This window comes from Phasianus colchicus, chromosome 1 (genome assembly GCF_987193195.1).
Source record: "Phasianus colchicus chromosome 1, bPhaCol1.hap1.1, whole genome shotgun sequence".
Lineage (NCBI taxonomy): Eukaryota > Metazoa > Chordata > Aves > Galliformes > Phasianidae > Phasianus > Phasianus colchicus.
The window spans coordinates 60,243,511-60,262,889 of NC_143436.1; the positions used below are offsets into that span (position 1 = coordinate 60,243,511).

At 42.8% G+C, this 19,379-nt stretch overlaps 1 protein-coding gene across 3 annotated transcripts in view; it reads left to right on the forward strand.

The window, feature by feature from the left end:
• DENND5B (DENN domain containing 5B) overlaps positions 1-19,379 on the forward strand; it is a 113,239-nt gene that overhangs the window by 73,165 nt on the left and 20,695 nt on the right. For 2 of the 3 annotated variants that reach the window (XM_090144788.1, XM_031589833.2), the window contains 6 exons: positions 399-935; positions 2,276-2,507; positions 4,471-4,621; positions 14,933-15,026; positions 18,035-18,166; positions 19,033-19,185. In XM_090144788.1, the coding sequence (XP_090000914.1) occupies positions 399-935; positions 2,276-2,507; positions 4,471-4,621; positions 14,933-15,026; positions 18,035-18,166; positions 19,033-19,185 (1,299 nt within the window). Of the gene's footprint in view, positions 1-398; positions 936-2,275; positions 2,508-4,470; positions 4,622-14,932; positions 15,027-16,014; positions 16,126-18,034; positions 18,167-19,032; positions 19,186-19,379 lie in introns of all 3 variants that reach the window. The other variant, XM_090144802.1, reaches the window with a different exon arrangement.

Consider the following 19,379-nt stretch of genomic DNA (forward strand, 5'->3'; position numbering starts at 1 on the left):
TCCTACAGAGGCTCCTGATAAAAAAATGAACACAGCCTTGGGATGCAGTGATTTACACAGCTCGTGCTTACACAAGCTGGGAAGTGGTGCTGCGCATCCCAACTGCTGCTACACCCCTAGCTGTCCTGGGAGGGGATGTGGAGGCTTTGCAACAGCAAGCTTAGGATCCGTGAATCCCAGGAGAATGAACCAAGGAGGCTTTACTCAAATATTAAATCACTGTCATCCACTTGGTCCTCAACTTTACTGAAGTCACTCTTAGTGATTTCAGACACACTAGGTCTCTCGCAAATATGTGCTCTTACCCTCTGACTGGAAACCTTCTGGGGAAACAGGACTACTTAGAGAAGCAAATTCAGTGCTGAATGTCTATTCCATAACCCTTCTTCTTGTTTCAGGCAAACTTGTGCTTCGTGGACATTGATAACCATTTCATCGAGCTGCCAGAGGAATTCCCCCAGTTTCCCAACAAGCTGGAGTTCATCCAGGAAATCTCCGAGGTCCTCCTGCAGTTTGGGATCCCTCCGGAGGGCAACCTGCACTGCAGTGACAGTGCCACCAAACTCAAGAACCTGGTCCTTAGTGACTTGGTGAACGACAAAAAGAATGGGAACATCCCTAGCAATGCCCTCAACATGTACGAGCTGCTGAAAGGCAACGAAACCATCGCCCGCCTGCAAGCTCTTGCCAAGAGGACGGGGGTGACGATGGAGAAGATGACCATCACAGCTCCACTTGCAGAAAAAGAGAAGGATATAAAGTTGCAGTGTGAGGAAGTGGAGCTGAGGGATTACAAACTGAACGTGCAGCTCCGTGAGGTGTTTGCCAACCGCTTCACACAACTATTTGCAGACTACGAGGCATTCGTCATCCAGGCTGCCCCCGATCTGGAGTCGTGGCTGACCAACAGGGAACAAATGCAGAACTTCGACAAAGTAAAGATTGCTCTGTATTTATTTTGACACCTGAAAGTGCTTTTGGGAAGTGTGGGACAATAGCTATATTAAGTATATGTAGCCTAGATACTCTTTAATCCTCCTTTCTTTGTCTGCCTCCTCGAGAGATTCATTTGCTTTGATTACACGGTACCAGGCTGTCTGCCAAAGTAAATTGGTGTGGGTCCACTGAGCCACTCAAGCTGTCCTGGTGGGTACCAGCCCTGCTGCCTGGCTGATGGGGCTGTCCTGTGGGTTTTCTGAACAGCAGCAATGGAAAAGCAACTCTTTTTTCCTTTTCTTTTCCTTTGTTGATAGGAGAGGCACACACAGAAGACAAATAGAGAATCCACTTTTCTGTGTTTCTTGTTTCCTAATCGCACAGTAGGGCTTTTTGTTAACATGTAGTCTAGTTCTGCAGAAGATTATCATGTTATTATGTCAGTAGAGTACTGTTATGGCTTCACTACAGTGCGTACACAAGAGTGAAAAAACAGGTGAGATCAGAAATGGGGAAATAAGTAGACTGTGAGTTAGCAAGGAATGAGGAATTTTTGCACAATTATTATTTCTGAATGATTTTTCAAAGTAGATAATGCTTTTAGCTATCAGCTTTTATAGGTACAAGTCCTACTCTAAGGAGAATGTCAGAGGGATAAATGGTGAGGAATAGACTAAATATTGATTTCAGTCAGCTTTTGACCATTGAAAAAAATAAAGAAAAGCTGCCATATCTTTTCTTGGTGTTGTTTGTACTTAGGTGTTGAGCAGAGTAGCATTCAGAAGCAGGAATTTGTTTATGCAGGCTCTGCTAGTACTTGTACAATAAAGTGGGCTTTTAAGGTGAGAGTTTTCAAAACTCAAGAGATTTAGGCACACGCTCAATTTTAATTGGAATTTCAAGAATAATTCCCCCATTTAATTTCACAAAAGAACATGAGCTGAATTGCATTGAGCACCTCCATATACACATGGCAGCTCTGTGAGCAAGCAGGTATGTGCAGACCAGAGGCACAGACAGGTTGTGTATGGTTGAAACCTGTAGGCAGTGGCCATCAGACTTCTTTGAAAAAGCTGGCAGCACAGGTACTCCTTCAGCAGCTCTGTATTCCAATTACCTGAGCTGTCCCAAAGCTCCTTCCTCACAGTAGTGACCAAAGGGGTGATGCATGAGACAAACACTTCTGTAGCTGTATTCCATCCTCTCTGAGGGGTGTTTTTGTGGTGGGGAAGCCTTGCTCAAGCCTCCCTGATGGCTGCTGCACCAGTTCGCTGTAGGATAGCTCAAAATGTCAAGGCATGGCATGAGTGTGGCACTGATGCTCTGCTCTGTATTTCAGGCTTCCTTCCTCTCGGACCAACCTGAGCCTTACCTCCCATTCCTATCGCACTTCATTGAGACACAGATGTTTGCAACCTTCATAGACAACAAGATAATTTCCCAGTGGGAAGAGAAGGACCCTTTTCTGCGAGTTTTTGACTCTCGAATTGAGAAAATAAGGCTATATAATGTAAGGGCCCCTGCACTGCGGACATCCAATTATCAGAAATGCAGCACTCTGAAGGAAGCAGGTAAGTTCAGATGGCGAATAAATAAGTACAGTGTCAGCCACAAGGAGATACAGGTCCTCAGTCATCTGAGTGCTGAACTTCAAGCTGCCTGAGCAGCACTCTTCAATGTCATTATTTCCTTAGGCAAAATCTTCAGTGGGCTTTTACACACTAAAGACACCAGAAGCCCCCGTCTTTCCTTCAAGCCCCTTTGTGCATTTAATAATCCCAGCCAAGTCCCAGGAGGAAGCTCACTTCATCCCCTTCCAGGCAGCTCACGTCTGTCCATGGCAGGGCTTCCCTTTACTGCACAAGTGGGACCAGCACCAGCCACACCAAGCCTTGGCACCTCATCTCCCCCTTTCCATAAAAAGGACAATTTTTGGCTTAGGCCATTTGACTAGAGCAGCAGGGGGTGTTGGGGACATAATTGTACATGGCACATTTTGTGGCTCCTGCAATAGATGTTCAGTGTTAGCAAACGACATACTGTGTGCTGCTATACTCACAGGACACATTTTTCAAATTATACTCCAGTTTCTTACTGTGTGAGTCTTTATTTAATTTCCAAGTAATGCAGAAAAATTTTACTCTACAATTCATTGGGACACAAATTAATGAGCTGAGGCAAGCGCATTTCTTTTGGGTTTTTTTGTTCATTTTCTGATTTATTGAGAACATCTTGCCTGTTACATATGTGAAAGAAATTCTATCTTTGATTAACCCTTTCTCTTTAAAAACAATTCTAATTTGCAGGTTGCCTGTCTATTCGGCGTCTAGTTTTGGTAGATATTGTGGCACCGGAGCCTCATTTTCTGTCTCTTGAAATGCAGCAAGCTGATAGTAATGCCAGTTTATTTCATATTTACCACTCAGGCACACATGAGCCCAGCATCAGCACTCGTTTGTTTAACCCACTGTTTTTGAAACCCCCCCAAACCCTCTGTCCCTCACTACCCAGTCCTTATCTCCAAAATAAAACCATGCAGAGAGACTTTTCTTAGGAGGAGAAAAGCTCCTGAGTTTCTGATGATAATGTGTGTAAATCTTATGACAGTTTCTTCTCGGTCACAGTTGTATAAAATAGGAAATGAATTCTTTGTTGTTCTTGACAAATGGAAAACGGATTTAGCTTCCCCATCTTGCATTTATATTCACAGTCATGACATGCTGAAAGAATGGCTCTGCCCATTAATGGATGGGCTGAGAGAGCTGAATACTGAAGTTGTTAATTCACTGCAGATCTCCCCCACTCACCCCCTCTCCCCACTCTGTTAGAAGCTCTTCTGACACAGTGTTGAGAGGCTGATGGGTTTGATTTGCATTCTGCCAGAGAGCTGAGGTGAAACCCTCAGGCCACATCATGACAAAACTCTGCTGGCCTCAGAGGGGTTTCCATGGAGCCCTCTCTGCCCTTTTCATAGCCTCTGGCCTGTCCAAATGTCTGCTCAGCTCCCTTGCCCTGCTCATCCCTCAGGCCTTGCTAGCTGTCCTGCTTTTTGAAGGCCTGTCATCAGTGCTGGCACCTCCTCTCTCAGGAGAAGGATAGTTTTAGTGCCAGGCGTTTGTTAAATTCCGGTATCGCCCCAGCATGTCTGTCCAAGGAAGCATTTCTCTGGCCAAGTGAGGTGCCCAGCCCTTGCAGGGAGCTGCTCCTGTCCCATCAGGCCCCAGCTGTCCACACAGAGAGGCAATGAGGCCAAACACCAAGCTACAGGGAAGCTTGCACTGCCCTTGTCAGCAAATAATACATCCCATTCCCCAGCTCTACCACCTAACTTGTTTGTCTCAGCACCACTGGTGTGTGGTATGGAAACTAAAACCCAAATAACACAGTAACACTTTTGTAAGCGATAGATTTCAGGGACTAAAATGAGTGTTTAACTTCTTAGAGACTTAACTTGGGATGAGAGCGTGCCTACTTCTGTTGTAGTCTTAGGGTAGCTGGATAACATGATTGTTGACATATGGGTCTAACTTACAGCCCAGTCCATTGAGCAGCGGCTGATGAAGATCGATCACACGGCCATCCACCCGCATTTACTTGATATGAAGATTGGCCAAGGGAAATATGAACAAGGATTTTTCCCAAAGCTGCAATCAGATGTCTTAGCAACAGGACCTACCAATAACAAGTAAGCACACTTCTTATTTTCTGAATTTGAAAGCAGGTTTCTGTTCTGAAAGATCCACATCAATTGACAGCAGTCCAAACTTTGGGTGGTTTCTAAGTACTATTTTCTGTTTTAGTAGTAAACACCATGTCTTCTCATACATATTCTTAGTTTTATCATTGTCATAATAAATTTATAATTAGTTTTCTATTTTGCACTGAAGGGGATTATTTGGAAACCCAATAAATAATTCAGTTTCTGAAAGAAATTTTGACATGCTGAATGAAAGTAGTGTCCACTCTGTTCCTCTCTTTTCCTTTACCTGTCATTATATGCCCCAAAGATTTTTATAGCTCATTCAGTTTCCAGACTGAAATAACCTGGAAAAAATAACTCCTTGAGGATGGAGAGTATGAGGTTCTGCATCTGGGTTACTCTTCTGAATCCAGTGAGGTTCTGTACTGTGCTTTGATCAGAAGGTAGGGGATACCTATAGCTGTAGAATCAATCATATCATTATGTAGTTAATTTGACTAATATAAAGTGAGAACCTGTAGCAACTAATCAACATGACTTTAATATAGATATAATGGAGAGTAAGCGCTTTAAGTTACTTTCTTTTCCTTCCTCCAAAACCCAGGAAGAAGATTATTTCCCCTCCTACTTCAAAACCTGAATATTTGTGCATCAGTGATTTTTACTTACAAACTGACAAGCTCAGGCCCTAACTTCCAGTTTCAATGTTACATCAAGATGGAGCACAGATAAATCCAAGAGCTCCCGAAGTTATGATTGTTCAGATTTTGAAAGCTATCTCATTCCAGAAAACAGCATGCTCCTCTGTGAGGTGCCCACTCAGTTCTATTTATATACCTTTTGTGCCCCCCAGTGCTAGCTAATCCTATTTTAATAGCCTGTTATACGAAAGACTTGCAAATCATAAATTAAGATATCCATGAGCACTGAATGTTTAAAGAAGTGCAATTAGTTTTCGAGTTAACACCCACAAAAATTAAAGGATTCTTTGTTTGTAGCCTCATTGCAAGCCAAGAAAGAAGTTTACAAGTAATGTTCTTTAGAGAAATCAAAGATATCTTCAGCTTCTGGGAGATGCTGTGTTTAGCAGTCTATCTTTTATCCTTATGCTAAGTTTCAGTTTTAGAGTATCAGCGATAGCATGAGCATTCCCAGCCTCCTCAAAGTCATTTATATGTTCAGGCTCTGTCACAGTATCTCATTGAATTTCTCATTGAATAATCATTAAACTAAAAACAGCCTTCTCGCACCTTCTGAGATGCTTCTGTTAGATTTGTGCCTACTCTAAAATGGGAGTTTAACTCCTTAAGTGGTAATTTTGATGTAGGTAGCAGGTTCTGCTCTTCAAATTACAGCATGTTTCAGAATTTGTAAATACCAAAATCCCATTACTTACTGCAAAGTGATGTCAAAGTGACAAATGCTTGGAGTTCCTCCAGTCATATATTGCCAAAAAGCTTTGTAATTGGAAAATCTCAAGACCATCTGTTTACATCTTTCAGCTTCCTGGCATTTTATGTGAGCAGCTGAGAGGACTCTCTTTCTCTCTCATTTAAGACATGTAATTCTGCTGAATTTACACCCACGGATAAAATAGATAGCCTTTTCCTGCTCTCCACAAATACAGCATAATTCTTTTGACCACAAAATCAATCGAACTGTAGCCTTCCATTAATTTGAATATCCCAGTGTGTGCTTCTTGGGGATATGTCATATTTGCACACAGAACTCAGCCTTTGAGTATGGGCTTGGGGGAAGAGAACATTCCATCTGTATCCCCATGCACTTCAGTTAGAGTTAACGTGTGTGCTCATAATGTTGTCTAGATCTTCCCTTCCTGCATCAAGGCAGAGCGCTGAAGGTACCTCTGTTACTGTGCTGTTATATGTGTAATGGATTATATGAAAGTCAGGAATATAATGCACAGAACAAACATTTTTAGTGCCTTTAGTCCTAGGCCCTATATGTGATCCCAGACAACCCGTTGCTCGGACAGGCGGAAACTTTGTTTGGAAGAGGAAGAGTTTGGCTCTCACTTGTAGGCCATGGAAAGCAGGGCTTGGGAACAGAGGGAGGGCTGGCAGTCATCTTGGATCGCTTCCACCTAAATGCAGCTGGGAACAAATGTTGGTCACATTACCATGTAGAAGAGTTAAAACATTGAGGTCTGTCATAAAATGAAGTCTAATAACGTTTCATCTGTCAGCCCGCGGCCATGCTCAGCAGTGTGATTTGCCCCACTTCTGTCATTGCCTCCTCTTCTGCCATGATGTCCTTTAGACGACTGGACGGGGGGTGGACCTGTGCTCCTGTAGCCCTAGCCAGCATTATCTGCTTGCTCACTTGCAGGTTGGCAGGGCAGCTCCTGTTGCATGAGCTACCATTCTGGCCAGCTCATTCAGACGGCTGGTGCCTGCTTGGTGTCATTAGGGATGTTGGGTACCTCTTTCCCTGGCTGGTTAGGAAATGTCTTGCTCAGCGGAGTGGAAACCTCACTGACATTAACTCCAAACTCAATCTTACTGAAAAGAAATGAAAAGTTAGCAAAAAAAGGCAGCAACCCTCCATATAATTGAAGAACAAGCTCCCAGAAATACGTTTCTAACCATCTTTTTTTATCAGAACTTACAGAACATGGAAAGACTTCGACTGCAGAATATGTAGATCTTAACTTTTTGAAAGGTGGTAACTACTGTATCCAAATATTTGTTTAAATAAATATATTTTTCAATAAGGAAAAGAGCACTTCATCCCAGCCAACCGCAATTAAGGAAACAAACAAACAATGAAAAAAAACAGAAAACAGAACTCGGTCCGTTTTCACATCAGCTATCAATGTCCTGCTAGAGGGACTCATTCTGCACCCATTGCCTTTGATACATCCCCCACATCATGGGAAATTTTTCTAAATCCACAGGCAGCATCTGCAGCTTCCTCTGGGTTCAGCAACATCCTGTCCACGATGCTGTGGCCTTCTAAAGCAGCAACTTTTGCAGAAGTCTTCCTAGAAAGCATCCTGGGAGGAAACAGGCTGCAATCATTTGGGCAGTTTGTCTGCTAGCCTAGAAAAGAGCAGCATTTCCAGTGTGATCCTTCCCTTTTTTGAACACCAGCACCACAATATTGTGGTTTCTGTTTTCCCCTATTCCTTCCCTGCATGCATTTTCTGCCAGGCTTTTAAAATTGGAGCTGGTACTCCACTGGCTGATACATTTGCAACGATTCAGGAAAGGAATTTGAATGACAAAAAGGCAAGCGGAGTAAACACTTCATGGTTTTTGATTAGCTAATTGTTAAATTATGGTGTATATGCTTACAGTGCAGAATTAGAACAATGAAGCAAGCTGTGTTTTCAATCTAATTGATTACATTGTAACTTAATTTGTACTAAGAAGCTTGATAAATGAGATTAAATATTGCAGAGGAAAACACTGATTGCATGTCAGGCATGGGAGTATATTAGCATGCTGGCAATTTGTAGCAAATGCTCGCAGAGAGCAACTGAAATGATTTTTTCCTGAACTTCTTGTTCTTTCTTCCTTCCTTTCTTCCTTTCTTCCTTTCTTTCTTCCTTTCTTTCTTTCTTTCTTTCTTCCTTTCTTCCTTTCTTTCTTTCTTTCTTTCTTTCTTTCTTTCTTTCTTTCTTTCTTTCTTTCTTTCTTTCTTTCTTTCTTTCCTTCCTTCCTTCCTTCCTTCCTTCCTTCCTTCCTTCCTTCCTTCCTTCCTTCCTTCCTTCCTTCCTTCCTTTCCTTCCTTCCTTTCCTTCCTTCCTTCCTTTCTTTTATGAAGGTTTTGCTTTGTTACAGTATTACAAAATGTCTTAAATTATCTTTTTTTTTTTTTTTTGGCCTTCCTCTTCATTTTAGCTCATTTTTTTCCGTCTTCTTTATCCATGCCCTGTGCATTTTCCCTTTCTTGGCCACATCCCTCTTCTGAGTCCTTTCCCTTTGTTCTCTGGCATCCTGTGAACTTAGTGCTTTTATCTGTCCTCTGTGTCCCTTGTTACCTGCAGCAATCCTCAAAAGATGACACAACACAAGTCTTCAAGCAGAAATCCCTCTGGAGTTGGCCTCCTAACCTCAGGAATTACATATGTAATATGTTATCCATAGTATAGATTTCAGAATATGTGATTGCTTTCTCCAAGTTTTTGTCCCTGTGCTGTGTTTTGCTGACTTCATGGCTGTGTCAGTATTTATCTGTAAAAGCCACATACCACAGAATCACAGAATGGCCTGGGTTGGAAGAAACCTCAAGGATCATGAAGCTCCAACCCCCCTACCACAGGCAGAGCCACCAACTTCCACTTTTAATACTAGACCAGGCTGCCCATGGCCCCATCCAATCTGGCCTTGAACACTTCCAGTAATGGGGCATCCACAGCCTCTCTGGGCAGCCTGTTCCAGCACCTCACCACTCTCTTGGTAAAGAACTTTCCTTGACATCCAACCTAAATCTTCCCTCTCTCAACTTTAAACCATTTGATGATCACCGATGCATCACAGGTGCAGTGGAAATGCTAACTGCTTGTGTTCAAATACATTCATTTTTGAGAACAAAATGTGAACAGCTTTGACAATCTGTGCTTAAAAACAGTTTCTGAAATAGGAACTGTGCTGTGGGAACTTAGAACTGAACGGGTGCTTTTTTGCATGCTGATTCTTGGCTCAACCTGTGTGAGGCAGTAAAAGAACAATTAATTTCTTTCAGTTAATGTATCATTTTATGATAACTATGCAGACTTAAAGTTTACAGGGAAATATGTGTGCCAAACCCTGTACCTCTCATCTCTTTACTGTTCCTCTCCCCTGGGCAGTGCTGCTGTCTCAAGTTTGCAACCAGCGTGCACTTTGGGCAGTAGCTGATCAGGTCTGAGGGTGACCCTGGCTGATTGTTCCCACTGTTGCTTGCAGAAGATTGTAGTGTGGGTGCCACCCTTCACAATCACTTCGTCTCACATAATGTGCCTAGACAGCCTTTAGAATGTGGGGGGGTAAGGGGTAGCAGGAGATGGAGAGATGAACGCACGGTTGCAGCTCAGCACGTCCAGGCTGCTGTTTTGCTAGACTGGTTTCTGACAGTTCCACTTTGATGCTGACTGTATTTCCATTTATTACAGAAATCAAGCATCACAGGTTAAGTGGTGTGTACAAGTGCCATCTTTACAGATCCTCCACCCCTTGTAAACCTGCTACTATGCTTGTTGGGTCTAATTTGGCATCAAACAATACCGATTTCACTGTTGACCTTACAGCCTTCATATTGAAGGCTCTTCTTGTTGAAGAGCCTTTTGTTTTATTTCTCTGTATTAAACAGCACGCAGTCTTCCCACATCCCTCTTCTAAACAGCACTCCTTTTTAACAGTCCCTGAAGGTGAAGCATGTTTATCTTTGGATATGGGCATCAGGAGATAAGGACAGACTGCCAGAAAGAGCTTTCTCTCCCTGTTCCATGTAGGCAGCATGCGCCACAGCACCTGAGCTGGTGCTTGGAACAACACCTTTGCTGCAGGGAATAACTGAAATACCTCACATGGGATTTCAGCAGCCCTAGAGGAGGTGGTGAGGGCTTCCTTTCGGAATACTTGGAGTGGCTGAAGGGTGAGGAGGAGTAATATAAAGTGTGATCTGTGCTGATGAGGGGCAGAGCGAGTGGTTCTTTTGATATTTAAGCATTATTTCCGGAAAATTCTGTGTGGCCCAGTAAAGAAAAGGCTTTAAAAGATTTAGCTGATTAATGCTGCTTATCTGCTGTTAGATCTTCACCAAATCTCCTGGAGAGATTCAGAGCAGCATCCGAGTGCACAGACCTTACTCAGTACCCAGTAGCTTCCCTTCCCTCACCTGGTGCTTGGGGACATGGGGACATGCAGCTCGCCATACGTGTCATTGCCCCACCTAATGAGTAGCCATCACTTCTTCATAAAGGGCTAATGATCTTTCCGCTTGTATGCTGAAAATGTTCAAACAGTTCTGACTAATAATCTGGAGAATGTTCTGTGCGCTCTCCCAGCTGGCAGGAATTAACTAAAAATGCTTTAATGATGGTGCATTACTCGTAATTATTCTGTAGGTTTTGTTCTGCCTTCACCTTCAGTGAGACGTGTTCTCTCAAAGGACGTCATAGCAGTTCTTAAATCGTTCCGTAACAGCAGGAAAGCTGCTGGAAAGGGATCAAATCAGAATGCATAATATGAATCAGAGCAGAAAAATGTGATAATAGATGGTATATGATTTATAACATAAATTTCAATTATCAAAATTCTATGATCTGAAATGTAAGCATGGTATTAACTAACATTAAATGGAAGGTATCTAGAGCCAGGTAAACAAAGTCAATTCTGCATCTGCTATCCTCTGTTTCTGGGTGTTGAGTTTTTGTTATATTTCAACTTGCTGAGATGAACAAAAAGCAGTTTTCTTCCACTCTCAGGCATCTAATAAGGCGTTGGGTGTTTCTTTTACAAAAAAAAAAAAAAAAAGTGATGATTAATTAAAGTCGTAGGCTGCATATTTTTAAGATTTCTGAGGAGGTGAAAAGACACTTATGTCAGCAGTGCATTCCTCTGAGAAGGTATAAATGTCTCCTGTTCAGACACCTATTTAGTTACCAGAGACTTGAGGCTACAGGGCTCTAAAAATAAATTCCTTGTCATATGGGTTGGTGAAGAGCTGAACCATAATTACATGCAGACCCAGATGTTTATTTCTTACTCCGTACTTGTTTTCTTGATGGTATTTGGAAAGTGGAAAGACACTTTATTTCTGACCATAAAAATGTCAGTTCCTATTTTTTATTTTATTTTATTTTTTAAGCTTTTTTGACCCAGTCAGCCAAAATGTGGTCTTCGATTGCCTCACTAGAGCAATTGGTGGGGATAGTTAGGCACATGCCTTGTTGTTTGGAAGCAGCAGGGCTCAGATGACCAGGGGTCCTCGGTCTTCACTGGTGGCCAGGATTCTAGTCTTTTTCACGTCCCTAAGTCTTGCACCCCCATACCTCTATGTGGGGACCAAGGAGGTAAATCCCTCCCCACTGTAAGGGTTGAGCAAGTCCGAGAGTGCCTCCTTAGACTGAATGAGTATAAGTCTATGGGGCCAGATGGCGTGCATCCCAGGGTCCTGAAGGAGCTGGCTGAGGTGGTTGCTGAGCCGCTCTCCATCATATTTGAGAAGTCGTGGCTGTCAGGTGAGGTCCCGGACGATTGGAGGAAGGGTCACGTCACTCCCATTTACAAGAAGGGGAGCAGGGAGGACCCGGGTAACTACAGGCCGGTGAGTCTCACCTCCGTGCCTGGGAAGATTATGGAACAGATCCTCCTGGACAATATGCTTGATCACATAAAGAACGAGCACGTGATCCTAGATAGCCAGCATGGCTTCACCAGGGGAAGGTCATGCTTAACTAATCTTGTGGCCTTCTATGATGGAGTGACGGCATTGGTGGACGAAGGGAAGGCAACTGATGTCATTTACCTGGACCTGAGCAAGGCCTTTGACATGGTCCCCCATCACATCCTCATCTCCAAACTGGAGGGAAGTGGATTTGACGGGTGGACAACTAGATGGATAAGCAATTGGTTGAAAGGCCGCAGACAGAGGGTGGTGGTCAATGGCTCTATGTCCAGGTGGAGGCCGGTAACGAGCGGTGTCCCTCAAGGGTCTGTCTTGGGACCGGTGCTCTTTAACATCTTTATTAATGACATCGATGAGGGAATGGAGTGCACCCTCAGCAAGTTTGCTGATGACACCAAGCTGAGTGGTGCAGTCGATACGGTGGAGGGAATGGAGGCCATTCAGAGGGACCTTGACAGGCTGGAAAGCTGGGCTCGGGTGAACCTAATGAGGTTCAATAAGGCAAAGTGCAAGGTTTTGCACTTGGGCCGGAAGAACCCCAGGCACCTGTACAGGCTGGGGGGAGTTGTCCTTGAGAGCAGCTCGGCAGAGAAAGACCTAGGGGTCCTGATAGATGAGAAACTTAACATGAGCCAGCAGTGCGCTCTGGCAGCCCGGAAAGCAAATGGGATCCTGGGCTCCATCAGGAGAGGGGTGGTCAGCAGGGATAGGGAGGTGATTGTCCCTCTCTACTCTGCTCTTGTGAGGCCCCATCTGGAGTACTGTGTTCAGGTGTGGAGCCCTCAGTACAAAAAAGACATGGAGATTTTGGAAAGGGTCCAGAGGAGGGCCACGAAGATGATCAGGGGGCTGGAGCACCTCCCCTATGAGGACAGGCTGAGGGAGTTGGATTTGTTCAGCCTGGAGAAGAGAAGGTTGCGGGGCGACCTCATTGCAGCCTTTCAATATCTGAAGGGAACTTACTCCCAGGAGGGGAGTAAACTCTTCATAAGGGCTGATAATAGCAGGACACGGGGAAATGGTTTTAAGTTAAAAGAGGGAAGATTTAGGTTGGATGTTAGGGGGAAGTTTTTTACTAGGAGGGTGGTTAGGTCCTGGAACAGGCTGCCCAGGGATGTTGTGGATGCCCCGTCCTTGGAGGTGTTCAAGACCAGGTTGGACGAGGCTCTGGGCAACCTGATCTAGTAAAGGTGTATGTTTGGTGGCCCTGCTAGGCAGGGGGGTTGGAACTACATGATCCTTGAGGTCCCCTCCAACCCAGGTCATTCTGTGATTCTGTGATTCTGTGATTCTGGGTCAAGCATGGATTTTCCATGGGCCAGGTTGCTCTGCTGTGCCTCCAGGGCCTTGTCAGCCATGTCACAACCCAAGACCAGCTCCAGGCAAGGACTTCTTCCTCCAGGTTTACACCCACATATGTGTTGCTAGACAGAAGCCTTGCCTGGGTAGCTCAGGTCTCAGATCCTTCTTGCATATGCTCTTATTTGGGATGCACATGGAAATGGGTGGATTAGGGGTCTCCTGTGTGGAGAGGCTCCATGAGTACGCGCTGTTTTTCTCTCTGGAACTTCTGAGCACAGGGTCTTTGTGAGCAGGCTGAAGAGCTTAAAGGCTGTTATTATTTTCACTATATTTGAAAATATATTTTATTTTAATAAATGCAACCACAGTCATTATTCCGAACATGTAGCATTTGTGTGCTTATTTTTAGTGCTTGATAGGTTATATCATGTTATTTTGGTTTTCATCTATAAATAATGTATTAGCTTATTTATTTTCTGCACTAGTTGAACATTTTTGTTTCAAGGATTTGACAGAATGCTATGATATTTTTAGAAACCCAGCAATCGCTTGAGATTGTAAATTCATTGGCACAGTGTTATCTTGGTTTTTGTTACATTGTCTGGCATAAGGAAGCTTGGACATTTGGGAATCCTAAGGTTGCTCAGTTTATAAACTGGTTACCAAGTATCTGCTTTAAACAATAGCTTAAGATGAGAAAAAAAAATTGAATTGGACATAAACTAAGACATAGCAAAAATAGAATTTTTGTGCACTATTTAGAAATCTCATGGGAAAATAAAACCAAAAAACAAACAAACAAACAAAAAAAACAGGCACGGTGAAGGCAGCAACATGATTAATCCCAGGAATGTCAGTTCTCTTTAAATCCTTTAGACATAGGTGCTCCCAGTATCATAGTGGAATCACAGAGTCATAGAATCACTAAGGTTGGAAAAGACCTCTAAGCTCACCTAGTCCAACCATCAGCTCATCCCCATCCTGCTCACTGCCCACGTCCCTCAGTGCCACATCCACACGGTTACTGAACACCTCCAGAAATGGTGACTCCACCACCTCCTTGGGCAGCCTGTGCCACTGCAGCACAACTCCTTCTGACAAGTTTTTCCTAATACTCAACCTGAACATTCGTTGGTGCACCTTGAGGCTATTCCCTCTCATCTTTACAATCATGGTGACAAGGTTCTCTGGATTATTTCCTGCTGTGGAAGTACCACAGAAACCTCACAAGAGAAGAAACACTTTAGAAGATGTTACTCAAAACATTTCGTTTGTTCATACAGACAGTTTCTGTCAAATCTTAGCAAATACAACAAAAAAGGGCATTGCAGGGGACTAAACAGCCATTTCCCTAGTGTTGGCACCAGTGCTGCAAGGGGAATCTGTGGTAGGGAATGCTCCACTTGCAGTCAACTATGAGCACGCTAGCAGGCAGCAGGCAGGTCTCCAGCAGGTCACAGGGTTGAGTGGTGGCCCGTCATCCACCCTGTGGTTTCCCACAGGGACTGGGGACACCAGCTTGCACCAACATCCACTGCAGCATCCAAGTTTGCACTTTCTCTTCTCCCCAAGTGGGAGAAGTGGTGTTCCCTTCCCACTCATTCCACTCACGTCTCCTCTCTCTCTCTGCCTTCCCAGCCGCTGGGCCAGTCGCAGTGCCACCACACAGCGGAGGAAAGATCGCCTCCGGCAGCACTCAGAACACATCGGGCTGGACAATGACTTGAGGGAGGTAGGTGGCATCAGTGAGTGGCACAAGATGTTCATCCCCAAGGTAACGTTTGGGCTTCAGGCAATACTGTTGCTACCTCAAGGTTTGTGTAGGTCTCTTGCTATTTAAGTGCTGCTCATTGCCAATGTTTATGTATGCTGTACAACTTCAAAGCACACAGCACAGATGATACGCTTCCATTCTTTTGGAATAAAACAGTCCCTTTGTCATCAGGAAAATGGTCTGTTTGCTGATATAGACCCCTGTTGTATAACTGCACAGGGAGAGCAGAGCTCTGATGCCTGTCTCGGTGCAGCTGTGAGCTCTGCCCAGGGTAAAGGTCTCTGGAAAAGCCAAGTTCCTGAATAAATGTCAGTGAGTGAGGCAGGACTCCTTTTTTTTCTTTTTTCAAGGATTTTTTTCTGTTTTTTTTTTTTTTTAGCCTTTACGTAAGTTACTGACAGGAGTAAGCCTATTTGAAAGGTTAAGACTTCAGGGTCCTTTTTGGGCCTGAAGCTTGGGCACTCCCACACATCTTCTAAATGTCAGTCGCATGCATGCATTTCTGTCCCATCTTTTCAGTTTCATGTCATTCATTAAATATTTTCTGCCATATTTTTCCACTGATACCCATGTGCTTCTTTCATATGTCATTAGCAAAACTATAACATTCGTGCTGTTTTGCAGTAAGGCTTGCTGAATAATGCTGACCAGTGTTGGCATTTGCACTATAAAACTCAAATAACAACTGACTCCTGAATCGCAGCTTCCTCTGGTGTTTCATGGAAACACAGCAAAACAGCATTTGTGGATGTTTGCTGTCATTTCTGCTAGGATGACTTTGCAAGTATATTTGAAACTTTGCCTTGTGAGTTTATCTCAGCAGAGCCTTTTCAGTACTTTGTCATGTATTTACTTTCTTCTTTTCGGCTGTGGATCATATGCATGCTTCTTTTGCTTTGTTTCTCTTTCTGGCTATTCTGCCATCGGGGCATCTGTCTCCTCTTAGCCCTCGGAGGAGCTTTTGCTTCGCCAGAACTCAATGGCCTTCTGGGAGTGGGACCAGGGGCCGCCCCCTCCTGCACGGCCTCCTAAAAAATCCTTCTCTGAATGCTGCCTGGTACGTTTTAGTTTTTCTTGTTGAAAGCTGCATTTGAGGTTGTAGTGTAAGGAACCACTGTCTGTGCTGCATCCCAAACCTCTCCCTTTCTCGTAGAGTAGGATCACATCCCTGTAGTGCTTGGAAGTGTGGTTATAATCAGAAAAGTAGCTGGAAAACAGCTCTTGGCTTCCATGTTTGCCAACTCCCTGGCAAACATGACAGTTCTGAGACCAAAAGATGGGGATTTTGCTTTGCTTCCTTTTTTCCTGTGTTGCTCAGCTGGCAATTAGCTTAGGATGTCAAATCCAAAAAGCATTGTTTTGACTGCTGAGTCTTCACATCCCAACATGGAGGAAGGTGGTGGTGTGTGTCGAACAGGCAGAGAGCATTCTGTTGGTCCTCTCATCTCATATTCATTCTTTTGTTGAACTCATGAAAGTTTATTGATTTCTTTTTTATTAATAATAAGACATTCTATGAATAAAATGAGGTTATCTTTTTTTTTGTACTCTTCAGACTATAACCGCACTTTGCGTTTTATTTATCCCTTTGCCCTTAGAAAGAAACATTAGATTTTCTATTTACATATTCCCTGTATTACTTTTTCACTGTTCTCACTGCTAATTTTTGCATTGAATTAGATGGAAGTCACTTATGAGATTGCTTGCTGAATAACGTGCTTTCATCAGCTATGATTTTTATTCCCATATCGTTTTTCAACTATTTCCATGTCCTTACAGTATCAGTGGAACTGTAATTACTTAGCTGAGCACTTAACTAACTAACTGATCACAACTTCTGTGATAGAACCCTTCTTTCTTGTCCGACCTGTAAGACTGATGTGAAGTGGTTCTTGTCCTTTTGAGGGAAGAACAAATGGTTGTTGTCACCCACCATCTCCCCAGAGAGGCAGCTTTAACGTGATAAAGACATTTGGAAATTCACAGGTCTTGCACAAAAGTTGAGCATTTCAACATCAGGCTTTGAGCACAATGTTTCAAGACTATTTTATTTGGCAACATCCTATTATTTTATTAACAGAAACTACTGATAGTGTTCAGATGACCTTTTGATGAACTTCCCACTTGCACACCTAAATGTGGCCAACTTCTTAGCTTTGCTCAGCATCTGGTCCTCTCACTGATGGTAGGGGGAGATGACACTTCTTGATGGGCTTGGGTTTTTTGTTCAACAACCAAACAAATGAAACCCAACTCCAGAACAACAAGGCAGTGGAGCAAAAAGGTTTAAAAGTCTTTAATTATAGCTTGGATCTTATTTTAAAGAGCATGACATTTTTTTGTCCATACTTCTTCGTTACAACCCCCACAGTAAAAAGAAGAATGATGCAAAATGTCAGTTTTACTTAAAATGAGCTTCAGTTGTAATTAAGAAGTTAATTGAGAATAAAATCAAGTCTAATTTTTCCCACATGAACTATCCAAATGCAAAGTAATGGGATAAATTTTTCTCCTTGACTAGGTTCACTTCTGCTTCTTTTCGAAGGTTTTCTTCCATTCCTGTACAGTCTAGTCAACAAATTAACCAAATAGCTTTAAATTTATTTATTAGTGAAGATCAAATAACAATGGAAAAACATTTTGCTTGGTACTTTGGCTTTGTTGCTGGATGAAGGTATCACGCTTTTATACACTTGGTGTGCCTAACTTTGTGTTAGTGGCTAACAGCACAGTTCACCAGACAACACTGATTGTTCAGTTCTACACTGGAAAATATCTTGCTTTTCCTGTTGTCATAAGGGAATGTTCCACTTCTCCAGCCCAACACTTAAGCATCAGACAAATCATGTTGTTGTTACTAGATTAACAGTAGCTCATTCCTTTTCACCAGCATCTGCTTGCCTAGGATTAGGATGAGGAGAATCTCTCCAACTTGTAATATCTAAAATTATTCTGTTTATTTTTAGAAATACATGCAGGAGGCGAGGAGTTTAGGAAAAAATTTGAGGCAGCCCAAACTCTCGGACCTCTCTCCGGCTGTGATTGCTCAGACCAACTCGAAATTTGTGGAAGGGTTGCTGAAGGAATGTCGCATGAAGGTACATCCTCCCCTCTCTCTCTGCTCTCTCATCCAGTTGCTTATGCTGAACGTAAATAGCATCTGCAGGTTGTATCCTGAAAGTCCTTCACAGCTGAAACAGTGTTGGTCTGTTGGTTTAACGGGCTGCTTACAAGGTGGATATTCTTTTGTGTTATATATTTCTCATCTGCTAAAAAAAAGAAAAAAATGTGTTATCACTCTTCCGTTTATACAGTCAGAATTGATGGGAAGAGTAAAAAGAACAGGAAGGAGAATCAGGATGATCAGATATCTTAGGGAGGATTTCCTTTAATTGTTGATATTTAAAGGTAGCCTAAACATAATGAGGTTGAGACTCTATGTCAGAGGGATATGTTCAGCATGTGCAAATTGTGCATGTTACTTATGCAGAACTAACGTAGTATACCAGTTTCTAATATTAAAGAAGCTTTCATATCCATTGAAATATAATTTCTTTTGACAGTCACAGTTGGTGGTATAATGCATTACCTGAATTTTAAGCTTTGTTTCCCATGACAAGAACAACAGCAGATACTAAATAAGACTGAAAATATATAGCTCTGTGTTCTGTCTGATAGTGGCCAGTAATAAATCAGCAATGTAGGAATAGGACAACAGATAAATGCGATAGAAACAGGGCAATATGGATTAATAATACAAATGTGTTATTTTAATTATTCTTTTTTAATTCACAGTCTCTGTAGAAGGGATTTGAGATTTCTCAAGCCAGGCCATTAGCTATGGTCTCTATATTGCCTACTGCAAGAATGTTTTAGTAAAGTGATTTATAAATTCTGTCCCTTGGAAATAACATTTTTATAAGCCTTTTAGATTTTTATTATTATTATTTTCCTTATTTCTTAGACTAAACGTATGCTGGTAGAGAAAATGGGCCACGAAGCAGTTGAGCTGGGACATGGAGAAGCCAATATTACAGGACTGGAGGAAAACACATTGATTGCTAGTCTCTGTGATCTGCTAGAAAGAATCTGGAGTCATGGTCTGCAGGTCAAGCAGGTTGGTAATTAGAAACTCAGGGCTCTGTTTGTACAAGACTTTAGCAAATACTGAATGCCTCCTGTACCTTCTAAGCTGGTAGTCATTTCAGCATAAAGATATCTTTGGGCTCAGTCAGAACCAACAGAACAAGTTGGTTCTTGTTTTCTGAGAGGGTTTATTTTGGCAAAACAGCTCTGGAAATTGCAGTGATA